This window comes from Strix uralensis, chromosome 23 (genome assembly GCF_047716275.1).
Source record: "Strix uralensis isolate ZFMK-TIS-50842 chromosome 23, bStrUra1, whole genome shotgun sequence".
Classification (NCBI taxonomy): domain Eukaryota; kingdom Metazoa; phylum Chordata; class Aves; order Strigiformes; family Strigidae; genus Strix; species Strix uralensis.
The window spans coordinates 4,728,662-4,744,542 of NC_133994.1; the positions used below are offsets into that span (position 1 = coordinate 4,728,662).

The following is a 15,881-nucleotide window of genomic DNA, read 5'->3' on the forward strand; positions in this document are numbered from 1 at the left end:
TTTGCACATGCTGACAAGCTGTCTTGTCACTGAATTATTTCTTTGTTATCCCACCACCATCCAGTCCATAGCATAGAGCCCTGGTATGGTGGAAAAATATCTCCCAGGATAGCTCTTGACAGCACTCCTTGATCCCCACACTCAGGCCACATTCCTGTTTATCTCACCCTAAATGCAGAGGGAAGATTGACCTCCCCCTTCCTAATCCTCCCTTCACGTTTTGGTTTTTTTTTCAAAGTCTCAAGTAGAGATCCAGAACATGAAGACACTTTCAGCAGTCCGTAGAGCAGACCTATACAGACATTACAAGAACTGTAATTACATTTCCTGGAAATGAAAATGAAGAGGGATTATTTGACCATGTTCTCTTCTTTTTATAGCATCACATTGTCCTTTTCGCCACCTTGGGGAAATGGTGAGTGAAAGGCTGCTCATGCTTCTGGCGCGGTGAGGCGATAACCACCTCAGAAGCGATGTGAACATTAAAAAGGGAAAAGTATTTTAAGATAATCCAAGGACTACAGCTATAACTAAGAGTAATTGGCTGAAACTGAGCAAAAGAAAATTTAGGTTGACAATGAACTGCAGGTAGCTAATGCTGAGATCTGTCAGACCGTGAAATGGAATTCGCAGAGGAAATGTCTCTACTTTAAAACGGGCAAATCCTGCTTTTAGGAACACTGGTGTAAATCTCTGGTGTCTATCTCAGACTGCCTCAAAGCCCATTTCTATCTCAAAGCTTCAGTAGAATCAACAAATGTATCTGAATTTATGTCAGTAGAAGATGAATTTAGCCAAGCACATCAAAATATTATATAAGAGGAAGGAAGCCTAAAGGGCTTGTGTGAACTGGAAAAATGAATTCTAGCACTTTTCTGCTTCTGACTTCTGTGATCTCTGTATGTAGTTGAAAGCCAGAGGGCAAAAAGGAAAAAAACCATCATGGGCAAAATTTCAAAGAAGCTAAGGCCAGTTTTGGAAGGAAGATGTAAAAACATTACAGGAATTGTTGCATAAAAGGATCTCATGTTTCAGTCTGCACAGCTTTACCCATGGCTTTGGGCCTACCAGCGCTAGCTGCTTTTTGTCTTTCATAAAACTTGTGTAGGCCCTGAATACTTTTATTCATCCAGCATGACTTCAGCAGAGAGAGCTCTATGTGAAGAGGTTTTTAGACTCACTCACAAAAACCGAGATAGCCTTATTGAAGGCAATCTGTCCATCTCACATCGAAAACCTTGTTCCTGGTCAAATGTTTGCCAGACTTGGGAGTGATGCAGCTATTACTGCAACCCCTGATGAAATTCCTGCTGATTCAGAGGGAAAGGCGTTAACCCTTTCAAGTTCTGGGTCAAAGGAGCGCTGAGGTATTGAGCCAGCTACTTCAATGCAATGTCAAGGTTTTAATGTGGCTACCAATACTCAGAATGGATCTGAAAGTCAGACTTGAGCTGAGCCTTAGGCCAACGAGGACAGAGGGAATAGCCTGGGAGAAGCAGGATTTAAAAGATGGCAAAGAGTCAGGGAAAACTGTAGAGATAAAAGTGAAGTGCATGGAAGCCAATGATGTGGGATAAAAGGCTTATTTCCTACTGTAGTTGAGGCGGGAGGGGGGGAGGCTGAAGTCAGTGTAACTGCATCTGTGTGAAAGTAGCCTGCCTTTGTGAAGAAATCATGCCAAGAATATTCATGGCTGAGATACCTGACATCAGATTTTCCCACTGGCTAAATTTGGGTGCAGAGATGAGTCCTGTTAGACCTACAGTGTTCTTCTCCGGTAAAACACCAGTTTACTTCAAGCACGGTCTTGCTGCGATATCTGGAGTTCCTATGTCCATACTTCTCTCTAGCAATTATACTGAAGTAGCAAAACAGATGACTAACAGAGACAAGCCTCAAGCCAGTCAGGTTTAATACCATATACACTAAAAAAAAGCTGTAGCTCCAAGAACCAATAAGCAATGGTTGACATGTGCAATACTTTATACAGGAGAAGGACTCCTTCCATATTATTCAGCTCGTAGTTAGAAGCTTAATATTCAGGTACATTTAAAGAGTGTAATTAAAATTATTGTTCTGTCATAACTCCAAAACAAATTCATACTTAGCGCCCTTAGTAAATCCTCTCCCCAGATTGCTGTGTCTTCCAGAGTAGCCACTAATTTGGGGGAAGCTGACTTGAGCTAACAGAGATGTGGGGTTTGGCTGTGCTGAGCACCCACAGCTCCTGCTGATGTCAAGTGAAATGTCACAATTTTAGCGTGTTGCAAAAGCTCCATTAAAAATTAATTCACTGTCTTCTCCAGCTCCCTGGCACCAGTACATTCCCAAATGGGCTTTATTTCAAATCCCTTCTGCAGACTGGGCTAGCTGATCGATAAAGCATGGGCAAGAGAAATAGCTTGTCCCTAGATGACATCCATTTAAACACTCTTGGCGGGCACACACAGGCAGGGTGACAGGAGGGATGCTTTGGTGCAGAGGTGACCTCCTGTTCTCGACTCTTGTTCACACCCTCATGTGCTGCTGTGTGGAATCCTGGAGTGTAAACAGGTATAAACCCCCAAAATTTCTCCCTCAGCTAATTTCAAAGCCTATTTACCCAACTGGGTACACAAGGATTATGAAGTGCATTGCAGGGTATGTTTGATTAGTTTAGTCCTCACACAGTTCAGTGCAACTGTCAGAATAAATGATTTCTTTAGAGGAGAGAAGGAAAAATACACATTCGGTTAATCAACTCAATATTACAGCAATTCCCAAAGATTAAATATGCACTGCACAAAACAGCAAACCAGGTAAGGCCTTTTAAAATAGCATTTCACTTGCAAAGAATAAGATTTTGAATCAAAAAACCTGCTTCTGTTCTTCAGCACAGTCTAATCCTGGAAACCTGAGTTCACATGAAATCTGAACTCACCTATGACTCATATTGTTGAATTGCTGTTATTGCTGTACCTTATTGCTGAAAATAATAATTGCAGATATTATTGCAAGCGGCAGGGACACTGCAAACAGAAGTGCTGAGATTTCACTGGTGTGAGCTTTCTTGCCAAATGTTTAATATTGCTGCCTGTCACCTAAAATCAACAGCAAAGTTGTACTGCAGTTGGTGGAAGCTGTAGCTCTGCTCAATACCAGGTGAAAAGTCCATTCCTGGGGAGATTTCTGCTCCCCTTTTGTTATTAAACCATGGGTTTATGGGTTGGGAGGCACTGCTGGGCAGAAGGGGCTGTTGGTAGTGTGTCATTCTTGTGGGGGAAGAAGGCTTTTCAAAGACAGTACATCCTAGTAACAGGATACAAAAAGGCAGGCAGAAGATCCATGGTCTGTTCCCTGGTCTGCCGAATGATTTTTTTAGTGGATCTTGGTCAATTCTTTGGTTGGGACACATTTTTAAGGAAATCAAGTGTCTGAAGATTTACAGAGAAGTACTGAAGTCCACAAGAGCATTTTGACATCTGACACCTGCTAGTTTTTATTTGAATTCCTGTATGTTTTTTAAGAAGTCATCAGGGTTTCAGTATCTCGCATCGAGCCTGTATCTTTCAACAATCTAAACAGTTTTTCAGAGCTCTGAATTTTCCAAAGGTTGCAAATCTTTCACATTCAGAATTAGATTTTCAGTGATTAGGGAAGACGTTAAAAGCAAAATGCTTTGAAATATTAGGCTTGTGGGTGTGGAGCACTTTTAAATCTGGCCTCAGAAGTCTGATTTTCAAAGGAGTTAAGTGTCTACAATTTTGACTTCCAATAAGACCATGAATGCTCAGCACTTTGGAAAACCAGTCCCTTAAATGCCTTCTGCCTTGGCTCCTTCCTCTGTGTAACAAGGAAACGGTTGGCTACCTCCGGGCAGTGTTTTGAGATCTGTGTTAGGTATCTTTGCTTACAAAGCACTGTTTAAGGATACTTGCAATGAATATTTTCTACCTGCTCATCAGGAATGAATGGACAGGAAAAGTGGGCAGAGGATGTGTAGCAGCTGGAGACAGTGACTCCAAGGCCATCAGCTTTGGCCATGGGGGGGATCCTGTTCTATTTGCAGCGACTGCTTGATGCAAAGGATCAATAAAGTGCCTTTAGTGCTTAAAGCTGACTGTCCAAAAGAAATATCTCTGTGGCATTGTTCGATGTTACTGTTTTGGCTGGGTGAGGAGAAGGGCAGGGTGTGTGCTGGAAAGGCCAGACCTGGAGTAAATTGGTATTTGCTCTCCCTGAGGATTTTTAAAGAAATGCACTCCCCACCTCGGTTCTGACTGCAGATACAGCGAGAGACATGTGGATCACGACTGTCTCGTTCCACCTGCTCCTGGTGCATCTGAGCTGCTGTCACCTAGTGCACTGGACATACAAAGGTAATGAAAAACGAGGTGGTTTTGGGATTGCTACTGCTTGCTAAAGATGCTTCCATCCTTTTTGTGCTGCAGAAGCAACACTCAGCTTGACTCTCCATTATTGAAAGATCTCCACAGAACAGCTAATTTATTCTACTTTATTGATGCCTGTGTGTCTTGAAAGTGATTCTCTTCAATGTCACCCCTTTTTACTCCTTTGTGTAGTTAGGACACATTGTCAGAATTGGCAGACCAATGAGGTTCAAACAATGGGGTAAATCTTTACACTGTGTTAGAATAAAAGCTGCCCTTTGGATGATCCTGGAATGAAAAGCTTTAAATCCTGCCTGCTTATTATTTTATTGTCATATCCCATGCAGTACAGATCACTAAGAAGTGCTTATTTATGTATTTTGTGAAATGTTATCTGATTTTCATTTGTTTCAGGGCGTTGTTTGCAGAGCTCATTGAAGTAAACGGTAGTCCTTTTATGATCTTCAGTGGGCTGGGAATCAAGCTAAAACAAAGGATATTGTTGAATAGGTGCCATATTGCAATTAGGACACTAAGCTGTTTGCAGAAGTTTTCCCTGGATTTTCTTTTGGCCAGGCTGTCTGCATCTCCTAAACCCCCCATAGTTATTCAATGTCAGGAAACAAATACCTGCAAACTGACATTGCTTAAATGAAATAAAAAGAAAAGAATTAGCAAATAGTAACAAATCCTCAGGTGTGGCTGTAATTATAATAATTTGAAAATGAGGAAGATGATGAAGTAGCTTTGAACTATTTTCTTTTTTACAACAATCACCTCTCCTTCCAAACCATCTCTGCAGGATTCGAAGTCACTGAGTTCAACAATCACATGATGATTATTCCTTAGCTCTAGCTCTGTTTGTCTCAGACAGACATGACTCTGACATTGATCAATAAGTTGCAGTTCTGGGGTGAAGAAGAAAAGATTTCCTTACTGATTGTCAGTCACAGCCATGACAGAGATGACGTCAAAATTTCTACTTACCCTTAAAGTCCTAAATACAGTACTGTGGAGAGGGCAAACAGCCTTGAAGGATTCAAGCATTTGTTAAGAATTTCAGCAGCACCAGGACCTCTGCAGGAAAGATTCAAATTAGGGCTAAGAGGCTTAGAGCCATCGGAAAAAGGATAGCATCCAGCATGGCAGCTCTCCTACACATTTGCTTCCTCCATAGGTGGCCACAGGAGGTTTGTAGTATTTCATACTTGCAGAGGTGATGAGCACGTCCAGGTGAAGCCAGGGCCTTTAGTTCTCAGTCCCACGTCAAAGGTTTGTGTCTGAGCTGGTGACACTCAACAGGACAAGGAGCTGGTATTAACACTCAGCACGACTTTAGGGGCTATTAGGCCTGGGGGCTGAAGAGCTCCCAAGCTCAGAGCTCAATCAACTCAAGATCAAGAGCTCAGAGCAGTCAACTGAATCCTGAAATTGGGACACTCAGGGCCTATTCCACACCAGGATTTGTGTCACAGAAGCAATAAATCACATTCTCATTATTTGCTGTGTGTGAAAAGGGGGTGCCAAGAAGAGGCATAGCACTCGCATAGGAAAGGGGTTGGATTTGTTAAGAAAAACATACCCAGGACATCAAAGCCACCCCAGACCACTTCTATCCCAGAAAACATACAAAAGGTTCCATTTTTAAAAACCATTTCACTCCTATTCTTCCTTTGTTAGCTCTTTCCCTAGCTAAAAATAGCAAAATTTGCTCCCGGTTCCTGATCCTAAGCAGAGATTTCCCACCTATTGCCCTGGTCCTATTCACTCACATTGGTTGAGATCTTGATTCCACACCTTTGGCAGTTCAGACCCATTTAAATCCCCATTTCTATATAAACACTGCTTCTCTTTCGGTGGAGGTTCAGTCTCCAGCGCTCAGGAAGCTACTACTGCAATGCAGGTTTCTTATTTTGCAGCACAGTTGTCCTGCAGACAGAATAATGTATATTTTCACTCTAGGGAAGGCAGAGCAATCTTTTATTGCTGCAGCTCCTGGTGTTATAATAGTTAGATTGACATGCCCTGCTGGCAAATGAGGAGAGATTTCTGACTCCTGAGCTAACAGCAGTTCTCACCATGTCCAAATAACCTGGTTTGCTTCTCCTCTGCACAGAAGGAGAGCTGGATGAAGAGCACTGGGGAAGGCACTTTGCAGACTGTGCTGGCAAGCACCAATCTCCAATTGACATCCAGAGGAAAAAAGTGAGGTACAACCCCCAGTTGCTGGAGCTGGAGCTGAGTGGTTATGATGGGCCTTTGCAGGGGGATTTCACAATGACCAACAATGGTCACTCTGGTAAGACTGGGGGGGATCCTTCTCATTACCTACCTAAAACCAGGAGCTGCTCAAGAAGTCGTTGCTGACAAAGGAGCAGCCGAAACAGAAATCAAGACGTACAGATCAAGGAGTTTAATTGGTCCTGCAGCAGCTCTAGCTGTCAGTCACCTTTCTGTCAGAAATAGCAGCTCTAAGGCACAGGGAAGCAAGTGCTGCCTGGCCCCATTTTGCCCCATGTTGCCCCCAGCCATGGCTCCGTACCTGCACGGATCACCGGATCACTGCACACACAGCACCCAGGGGCCTCCCATGCACTCTTTCTGTGAGAGTGGGTGATCCCTGCAGCCAACAGTGCAGGGAACAGGCCAGCAGCAGCAAAGCAAAGGCCTTACATTTTCGAAAGGCAGATGTCTTTAATGGCAGGTCTGCCCTGAAAACCCAACGCTTTTATCACCGCCTCTTTCTTAGCATCTGCACGGATGACTTCAGGTTTCTGTACATCATATCGGGTCGAGACCTGCAGTGGGTTCAAGGGGAGGAAGACCATACATCCCTGCTGGGGAGCTGATGGAAGAGATACCTGAACATGACAGCTTTCCTCTTTCAAGCTGTAAAGTAGGCTGTGATGTATCCTTGGGAGGTTTCACATGAACAGCGTAGCATGCGCTTATTAAACTGTGTTTGGGGTATAAAGGAGACTTTATGAGTTCAGGTATGTATTTTCCCAGCCCGTGCAGGATATGGGAACAGCTCCTGTGTGTTCATCTCAGCACTCTGCCATAGCTAGAACATGATCACAAACCTTTTGGGGCCAGCAAGTGACAGTAGGTTGAAATGCAGTGGAACGAGCCAGCTTTGCCATAGCTGTAGGCAGTTTTTTCTTCCCTGGTAGAGCAGATGTCCTGGGAGGATGTCAAGCTCGTGACAGTGTGGGAACAGATTATTTGTCTTAGCTGACTGAAATACTATTCACAGATAATGCTCTTTTTGAACTCACCTTACTTTGCTTTGCCATCTCACTTCATTCTGCTCTGCTAGTTTAGGTGTTTGCCCAATCATACCACAAAGCTCTCCAGAAACACGTATATAAACCAGAGAAATAAAAGGCAGTTATGCTTCTGCAAGATATTTTCTCTGTTAGCATTAAAAAGGGATAAAAGGCAGCTAGAGCATTATAAGTTGATCCTTTCTTTCAGTGTACTGCAAGACTGCAGGACTAGAGCAATGAGTGGTGTTGGGGGCACACTGACTCCTCTCTGCACTCAGAAAAATGCGTCTTTTGCTCCTGTGCATTAGTAAGAACTAGAAGTGATAGGAATGGAGAAATATTACTCAGTAGCAAGTTTGCACCCGAGGTTCAGTTAGATGTAGGTCACACAAAATACAACACAGAGGAGAATCCCTCCCTTACAGGCAGAGGATTGGTATTTCAGGTCTCAGGAAGGAAAGCAGAAGCACAGCATGGGTTAAAAGCCTTGCCTTTGGCCACACAGTCTCAGGGCAAGGTTTATAATTTAGGAGGTCCTGGATTCCCCTGCTGCAGTCTGTAATTCATGGCCTAAATAATTCATCAGCCGGTACTGTTGGGATAATGCTTTTGGACTACAGATGAGCAATGAGAGAATTTTCTAATAGCTGCAGTGGGGAGGGAATGAGTATTTTTGGGAAGGTGTTTGGAACATAAAGCCAGTAGCTTTAACCCCGCACAACAGTCCTTTCTTCCTGTCTGTAACAGAGAGACAGAGAAATACAGTGTGAGAGCCAGGAAATTAAGTGATGAGGCATACTGCCTTCAGAGCAAGACTGTTGTGATTGTATTTCTAAAAAAAAGCATAACTCCTGTTTGTCACTCACAGGAGCTCAATATTCAGTTAGAAGCTCTCATGTCAGCATTGCTACTCTGACTGCCTACAAATTAATTCCTGCAGGTTTAGCTTTCAGATCTGACTGCACATGTGTATGTTCCTATTCTTTTGTTAACATCAAAACAATGATTTTCTGATGCAAGGCATTTTCGTACAGCACAAAGGGAAATGACTGTCCTTATTCACAGCTCCTGTGAAGTCAGGCTAGCTTTTCCTACTGGCTTCAGTGAGATGGGACAAAGTAGCAGTATCTCTCCAGGAAAATATTCCACCTGGCCACATCAGAAAACATTCAGCAGATCTGAAAGGGACAAGACATGGATTTAACAGTAGGACTCTCCTTGCAAGCTCTCAGGAGCTGAAGACCAAGTGTCTCACCTAAGAAACCAGCTCCACATTCTCTCTAGTTGTGTAATTACCAGGCTAAATCCCACCTGATAAAGCCTACTTGCAGTACTGCAGAGCATGTGTGCAGACACACTCACACAGATAACCTTAGGTTAATGAAGCCTTTTTTATTTGGTATTTCGACTTCATTTTGGTTTTTTAAACAGGATTGGTCAAGCAGGTAGCGAGGACAGGCACAGCTCTGGAAGATTAAAATGTCATCTGTGCAGGATATGTGCAACTTGCTCCAGATTTGTCTTAGAACTGGGACCTCACGTGTGGCCTTCATTAACTCAGCTGCCTCAGAGGCCAGAGAGGCGAGAACAGGCCAGCTGCATGTGCTGTAAGCTGTAAGGCAGTGATGGACACGAGTCCAAAATGGAGAGCAGAAATGCTAAAGAAAGGTGCAGTTGCACTCAGAGTCACACTGCATGATCCCAGCTGCTTTTCCACTGCCTGGCAACACTAGAGCTAGGCAGGAGTAAGGCACTTCCAGCTCAGAGCAGTCACACTTTCCACACACACTTTCCACAGGTGAAAAGAAGCAAGTAACTGGGCTGTCACCTACCTCCATGCTATCAGCAAAAATACCTTACAGAAGAATTCAGCTTCCCCTAAACTCAGAACACTCTTCTCTGGCTGCGTTTTGCAGAAAGCAGGAACTGTAGTGAGGTACTTGAGGTAAATAACCATAATTATGGAAGGCAGTCAACAGGGGTCTTGGGTAAAAAGGTAGATTTTTTTTTTTCCCCACTCTAGACTCTGAGATATTAAAAGGAAACATGTTTTCATCTTGTGTGTCTGTAAACAGCTTACAAACAAAAGAAACTTCTCACAAACCCAAACTACAACTAATGAATCATATAGTGTGCTACATTTTGCAAGGATAGTTTTTAGTTTTTTATAACATGCTCTGGGCTTTCATTAGGACAAGGTAATTCTCCATTTTCAATCCTAGGTTTGGCATATTTATTAACATAACATATGATTTGTGGCAGTACATTAGCAAGAAGACAAATGTTTTCTAGTCTCTTTGTGAATACTTCTTGGCAAGGAGAAGCAAAGAGATTTGTCTCTCCAAATCCTTCAAGCATTAACACAGCCTCTTCCAACTTACAGGGCTCTGGCCCAGTATGCCTGTTCCTAGAAGATTCAGAGTCCAGAATACTGGAAATTATGATGACAGGTTAAATGAGGCCAGTCACTTTGTTGACTTCTATCCCCTTTTTCTTCCTTGGAAATAAAGTAGTTAGTAAATCTGTGCAGAGCCTTGCAAGATGTGATGTACTATGCAGAGATTAGCATTAAAGCACTTCTATTACTGCCTAAGGAAAAACCCAGAGCTGCTGTGTGCCTGGTGTGGTCTTTGTGGTGAACAAGCCTGAGGTCAGGAAGGATTTTAAGCACAGAGAGCTTTAAGCTTCAGTGGTTTTCCTTGCATACTGGAGTTAGATCCCTGAACATGACTGTGCCAGTTTAATTCAGAGAAGGTGTTACTGCAGAAAAGCACTAGGCACTGTAAGCATAAGTACAAGAACAGGCATGGCTGCACCCATTGCTGTCTCCAATCCTGTTTTCCAGTTCAGATTGATTTGCCACCCACCATGCACATCTCCAGAGGGCTCCCAGGCCTCTACACAGCTGTACAGATGCATCTGCACTGGGGGGGCCTGGACCTGGAGACCAGCGGCTCTGAGCACACCATAGACGGGATGAGATACTTCGCAGAGGTACCTGTGAACGAAGGGGGGTGGAGGGAGGGTGCATTGCAAGTCTGGCATTTGGGAAATGGGAAGCTGCAGCCCACAAAGCCTGCAGGAAGCAATGCAGAGGCAAGTGAGAGATACAGGGCTCCCATAAGTGCAGGTGGTTGGTGCAATGCAGGGGCTGAGCCTGACGGTGCTGGCACAGAAGACTAAGAAAAGCCATTGCAATAGAACTAATATCCTTCAAAGATGGAGCTGTTCCTCCACATCTGTCACAAACCTATTAAACTAATGGTCTGTTTGGCTGTGCTGTGAGGCACAAGCAGCAGGAAGTGGGATGGTGACTCTCTTCAGTCTGTGTTTGGTCCTTTAAAGCCCTGAGGAAGCCATTTACCACTTCTTCCTAAATGACCCTGTCTCTCTTCTGACAGCTGCACATTGTCCATTATAACTCAGCTGACTACTCAAGCTTTGAAGAAGCCAAAGACAAACCAAATGGACTGGCTGTGCTTGCCTTCCTGTATGTGGTAGGTTTGATGCCCAGGTTGCTGAGCAAGGCCAGGCTGTGATCACTATTTATACTATAATTGCAGTCTAAGCAGGTCCAGACACAAGCAGCCTGTACTAGGTTTGCACGTGTATCCTAACAGATGATGTCTGCCATCAGTTTGAGGAAGCTGTGCCACAGCAGAACTGTGCTTCCCTTCTGTCATCTGGGGCTCGCACAATACCAGCCAAAACAACTTGGGAGCCCCAGAAAAATTTGGCCCATGAAAAGTACAGATGGATTATTGGGCAGCTGGGTTTCCCCTGCTGTACCTCAAGGCTTTGCTCTGATTTGCAAGTGGGAACACTTGATTTTGTGTGGATTTAGAAGTGGTGAAAAAGGATATTTACAGTTCACTATTCTACCCAAGATCTAGGGGTACATACCTTATCATGCTTGTCAAGAGATTGGTGACAGTATTTGTTCTCTTTGTCTCCCAATGCATCAATTAGCCCCCCAAGATTGTTAGTATAGAAGGACAAGCAGGTCACTAACCTTTTGTTCAAGTTTCTATGCTGTGTTTAGGATGGGCACTTCGAGAATACCTACTACAGTGAATTCATTTCCAAACTGGCAAAAATCAGGTTTGCAGGTAAGACTGGGGAATGCTTTTCTCCATCCTTGACATTCTCAAAGCCTGTACGTATGTACTGGGTCTGGGGCCAGACGTTTTGCTGCTGCTTTCCTTGCAAGTATGTGGCCGAGCATCCTCAGCCATGCATGACTCCACACCATCCCTGCCCACGCATCTCGAAGAGCACAGGTGTGTGGAAGATGCTCAGGGCAATCAAAGACAAACTTAGTCCTACACAACACACTGCAGTACCATCAAATAACAAATTCCCACCATCCTGCAGTCTGTACGCCCAGGCAGCAGGTTCTCTGCGCACTAATACACTTTGCTTCCTGGCAGAGCACTGAGGTGAAGTTGCCCACCACCTCCAGGACCCCAAGTACCTCAACGACAAACCGTAGATCCACTAGAAAGGACCATTCATTTCCCTCCACCTTCATCCAGTTCTGCCAAAGTTCTAATACACCAGTGCTCTGGTCAACGTGATTTGCCAACCCCAGCTCTAACACCACTCTCACCTTTCTCTTTGTTCCCCATCAATTGTTAATATTGCCTCTGTTTCCTTTTGAGGTCAATCAACAAAGCTCATTTCTCTGGATGTCCAAGCCATGCTGCCAGAAAACCTCTCACACTTCTACAGGTACCAGGGATCACTAACCACCCCACCTTGCTCAGAGAGTGTGATCTGGACCATCTTTCATTCTCCAATTGTCCTGTCACACACACAGGTCAGTGATAGCTGTTTACCAGACAGAACAGCTTCTCTTCCCTCCACAATCCACCTTTCCACACAAGTTTCCTTTTCTGTCCTCCTGTGAGTTTGGGAACAGCCTGACAGAGGAGCTAATAGGGCATTTCTCATACAGTGCTTTTGGGGTAGACTCCTAAGCAACTGGAGTTACAGGTGGCTGTAGGGACACTGTGATGCTACATCACAGCAAGGGTCAGTCTCTGTAGAGCAGCAGTTTACCTGGGGTCTGGTGAGCGATAACAAAGCTCTCTGCTCAGTTAATCTCAACCATACCGGAGCACTATAAAAACGAAGAGACCAGTCAGAATCAGTAAGGCAAAAACTACTGTGAGAGTCCAAACCCCCACCCCCTCCAAAAACAAACATAAAAGAGCCATTCATAACATTAAAATTATTACAGAATAATTAGCACATTTTTAGAAGAGTATTTCGGGGTTTTTTTGCCTTGCACACTATGCAGCTAGATTGGATCATTTCAGGAGTGGCCTGCTGTGAGTTTTGGCCGTGTGACAGGAGAGGGTTGGTCCAGGCTCCAGCAGAGCCATTACAGAGAACTTTGTTGAGTGCACAGGAGCACTGGGCAGCAACCCAGCTTGTCCCAGCAGTGGAATACCATCACGTGGCAGAATCCCCTTCTCTTCTCTGTCTGCCTTGTCAGGACAAAGGCTTTAGCAGGGAAAAAAGTAACACAAGTTAAATGAGCTTACTGTTGAGTCTGGCAGACCGGTTCATCTTCCTTAATGAAAAAGAAGCGTCAGAAACGTTTTCTTCTAGGAGAAGAGCAAGATAAAGTGGAGACTACAGCATTGGAGGATCACAGTGTGTTCTCATTTGAAAAAGAAATACTTTCTTTGGCGGGGGGAAGGCTAGTTGGTACTTGTGAGAAAGCAGTATGCTCCAGAATAGCAGCAAAATCTCCATCCATGCATCCATCAGGCAGGTGCTAAAAGCTTCCTTCAGGCAAAATGTCTTTATCATTAATTAGCTGATAAGAGCTCTCGTGTTGTGTTCCTTTCCCTTGCTAATCCTCAGCAAGAGACCCTGTGGCTTCCTCTGTAACAAATCGCTAGGTTTGATCCTGAGCTGCAGGATCTGCACTGCACTCCTAGGCAAAACTGCTGTTCCCGTTGCCCTCCATAACAAGCCTGCGTTGCTCACAGATCAGCCTCCTGGAGAACACCTTGCTGGACTGGCAAAACAGGACACTGCGCAACGACTACCGGCATGCTCAGCCCCTCAACGGGCGGGTGGTGGAGTCCTCCTTCAGAGCCAAACCCAGCCCAGGTAACGGGGGTCAGCAGGCAAGACTCAGGCTTTCCCTGGGAAGGGGCGAGAAGCCTTCGTGGAAGGAGTTAAGTTGCAAGTCACTTCAGCTAGGCATGCTGGAGATGACCTTTCCCAGGTGGAGATGGCGCATGTGCCTCTAAGGTTGTGTGCCAGCCCTTTGTTTTGACTGCGATGGTGTCACACAGATCTCCCAGGATAAGGGGTGCTACACAAGACCACCAGGTTCAGGTGTGTCTGCATCCACAGGGGTGAGGTACACTTGCCATCCCAGAAACAGCTCTGGCACAGCTGATTAGCCAGGCACCATATGGAGGTGAGACTGCATTTTAAAACAAATGCTTTCCCCAAACCTTCTACAAACTAGAAAACAGAAAATCTACCATGTGCAAGCCCTGGCCTTCTGTAAATTCAGCTGTCTGATTGCTCTAGAACAATGCCATCCAGAAGAATTCAACCTCAGACTGGAACAAATCCAGGTGCAGCTCCAAGACATGAAGACAGAGTTGCTGAATGGAGTGAGCCACATAGGTAAGAAACACACATCTATTCTTGAGCCCAGCTTACCTTGCAAGGATGAAGAACCCATGCCCTGCTGACCTTGATGGCCTAAATCATTAATAGGTTTGATGCTTATATGTGCAGGTAGAATTTTGCCCCATAACTAGGCCTGCTGATGGAAATTCTTCAGCTACAGCATCATTAAAGCTAGCCCTAATCTAGCTACTCTCACAGCGACTGCTGCTTTCTCCTGCAACATGTAAGCACATTTTTACAAAGTGAGGAATTTCAGCTCACAGTTCCCCTAGAATAAATAATCATCATGATTATTTTACACAAGATGAGAAAAAAAGAAAGAGGGGGGAAAAATGATTTTTCTAAACAGTTGGGTGAGGGAGCTAAGCTTTTCATCATCCCAAGCCCTTTCCCTGTTGGTACAACACACGTCAGTAACTGTGGCTCAAGACAGCTAAGACTGTCACAGCTCTGCCAGTTCCTGTCGGGTCAGGATTGGGGCTGATTTATAAGCACAGCAGGAAATGTTAACAGCTGGCTTTTTGCTTCTTTCAGGTATTAAATCCAGCACTTTTCCAGCTTTCTACTTCCCTGTGGAAAACATTGAGAGTTTTGTGAACGTTCATCCCCTCCATGATATGTCCCTCCAAGCCTTCACCTTATGTTTCTGGGCAAAAGCCCAACATGCTGGCAGTCAGACTGTTCTTTCCTACTCCACACAGGAGAGGGATAATGAGCTGGTGATGACTGTGGGCACAGATGTGGGACTGTGGATAGGAGGCCATTTCATCAGCTTCCCCCTGTACCACAAGGCACAAGGTTGGCTGCACTACTGCATGGCATGGGCCTCCCAGTCTGGAATGACAAATTTCTGGCTCAATGGAGCAGCTGGTAAAGCAAAGAGTATCCAGCAAGGGTATGTGAGCCAGGCTGGAGGGACGCTTGTCCTTGGGAAAGCCAGAGACACTCTTCTTGGGACATTCTCCAATGGTTTTACAGGGTGGATGACTCACGTGAACCTCTGGAGCCAAGTTCTCAGTCCTGCAGATGTTCGGGCACTTGCCCTGTGCAAACCAGGGCAACTGAAGGGAGATATCATAGCATGGGGAGAAACCCCCATGACCCTCTTGGGGGGGGTGGTTCTGGAGTCTGACACCAGCTGTCAGTGACCCCAGCTTTTTTTTTTTTTTAAAAAAAAAAGGCAGCAGAAGAATCCAAACTGCTTGTCTGGGGAAACTGAGAAAAACTTAGATTATTTGCTTGTTTCTCTTTCTGTTTGTATGGACTCACTGTGCGCCTGGTAGTGTTCCAGGTTGTTTTCCCAAGAGATCAAAGCCTCCATCAGTGGGATAGAAGCCACGAACAGAGCAGAACTTGGTGCAGTCCAACACTTTGAATAGTCACATCCCTCCCAGGAGTCTGATTTAGGTCCCCAAACATAGAACTTCCTACATGCCAAAGAGCCACTCTCTTGGGTCAAAGGAGCCACTTCCTCAAATAAAATTTCTCTCACATCCTTCACCCCGTCCCAGTTTCTCACTCTGCATGCGTCCTTCCTTCCCATTTCTCTCCATCAAATCACCATCCCTTCCCCTACAGA

At 44.8% G+C, this 15,881-nt stretch overlaps 1 protein-coding gene across 1 annotated transcript; it reads left to right on the forward strand.

The window, feature by feature from the left end:
• Window positions 1-6,486: 6,486 nt before the first annotated feature.
• CA6 (carbonic anhydrase 6) lies at window positions 6,487-15,450 on the forward strand. Its single transcript, XM_074893332.1, has 9 exons — window positions 6,487-6,669; window positions 10,485-10,633; window positions 11,041-11,136; window positions 11,682-11,748; window positions 12,301-12,458; window positions 13,642-13,765; window positions 14,198-14,270; window positions 14,751-14,764; window positions 14,816-15,450. The coding sequence occupies exons 1-9, from the start codon at window positions 6,648-6,650 to the stop codon at window positions 15,448-15,450; spliced, it is 1,338 nt and encodes a 445-aa protein (XP_074749433.1). The 5' UTR covers window positions 6,487-6,647.
• Window positions 15,451-15,881: the final 431 nt, after the last annotated feature.

Excerpts from the sequence above, each read along its gene's own strand:
- CA6 (XM_074893332.1), top strand. The coding sequence starts at position 6,648 with ATGACCAACAATGGTCACTCTG. Across the intron at positions 10,634-11,040 it reads GGATGAGATACTTCGCAGAG|CTGCACATTGTCCATTATAA; the intron begins GTACCTGTGAAC and ends CTCTTCTGACAG. Across the intron at positions 12,459-13,641 it reads TTGTCCTGTCACACACACAG|ATCAGCCTCCTGGAGAACAC; the intron begins GTCAGTGATAGC and ends CGTTGCTCACAG.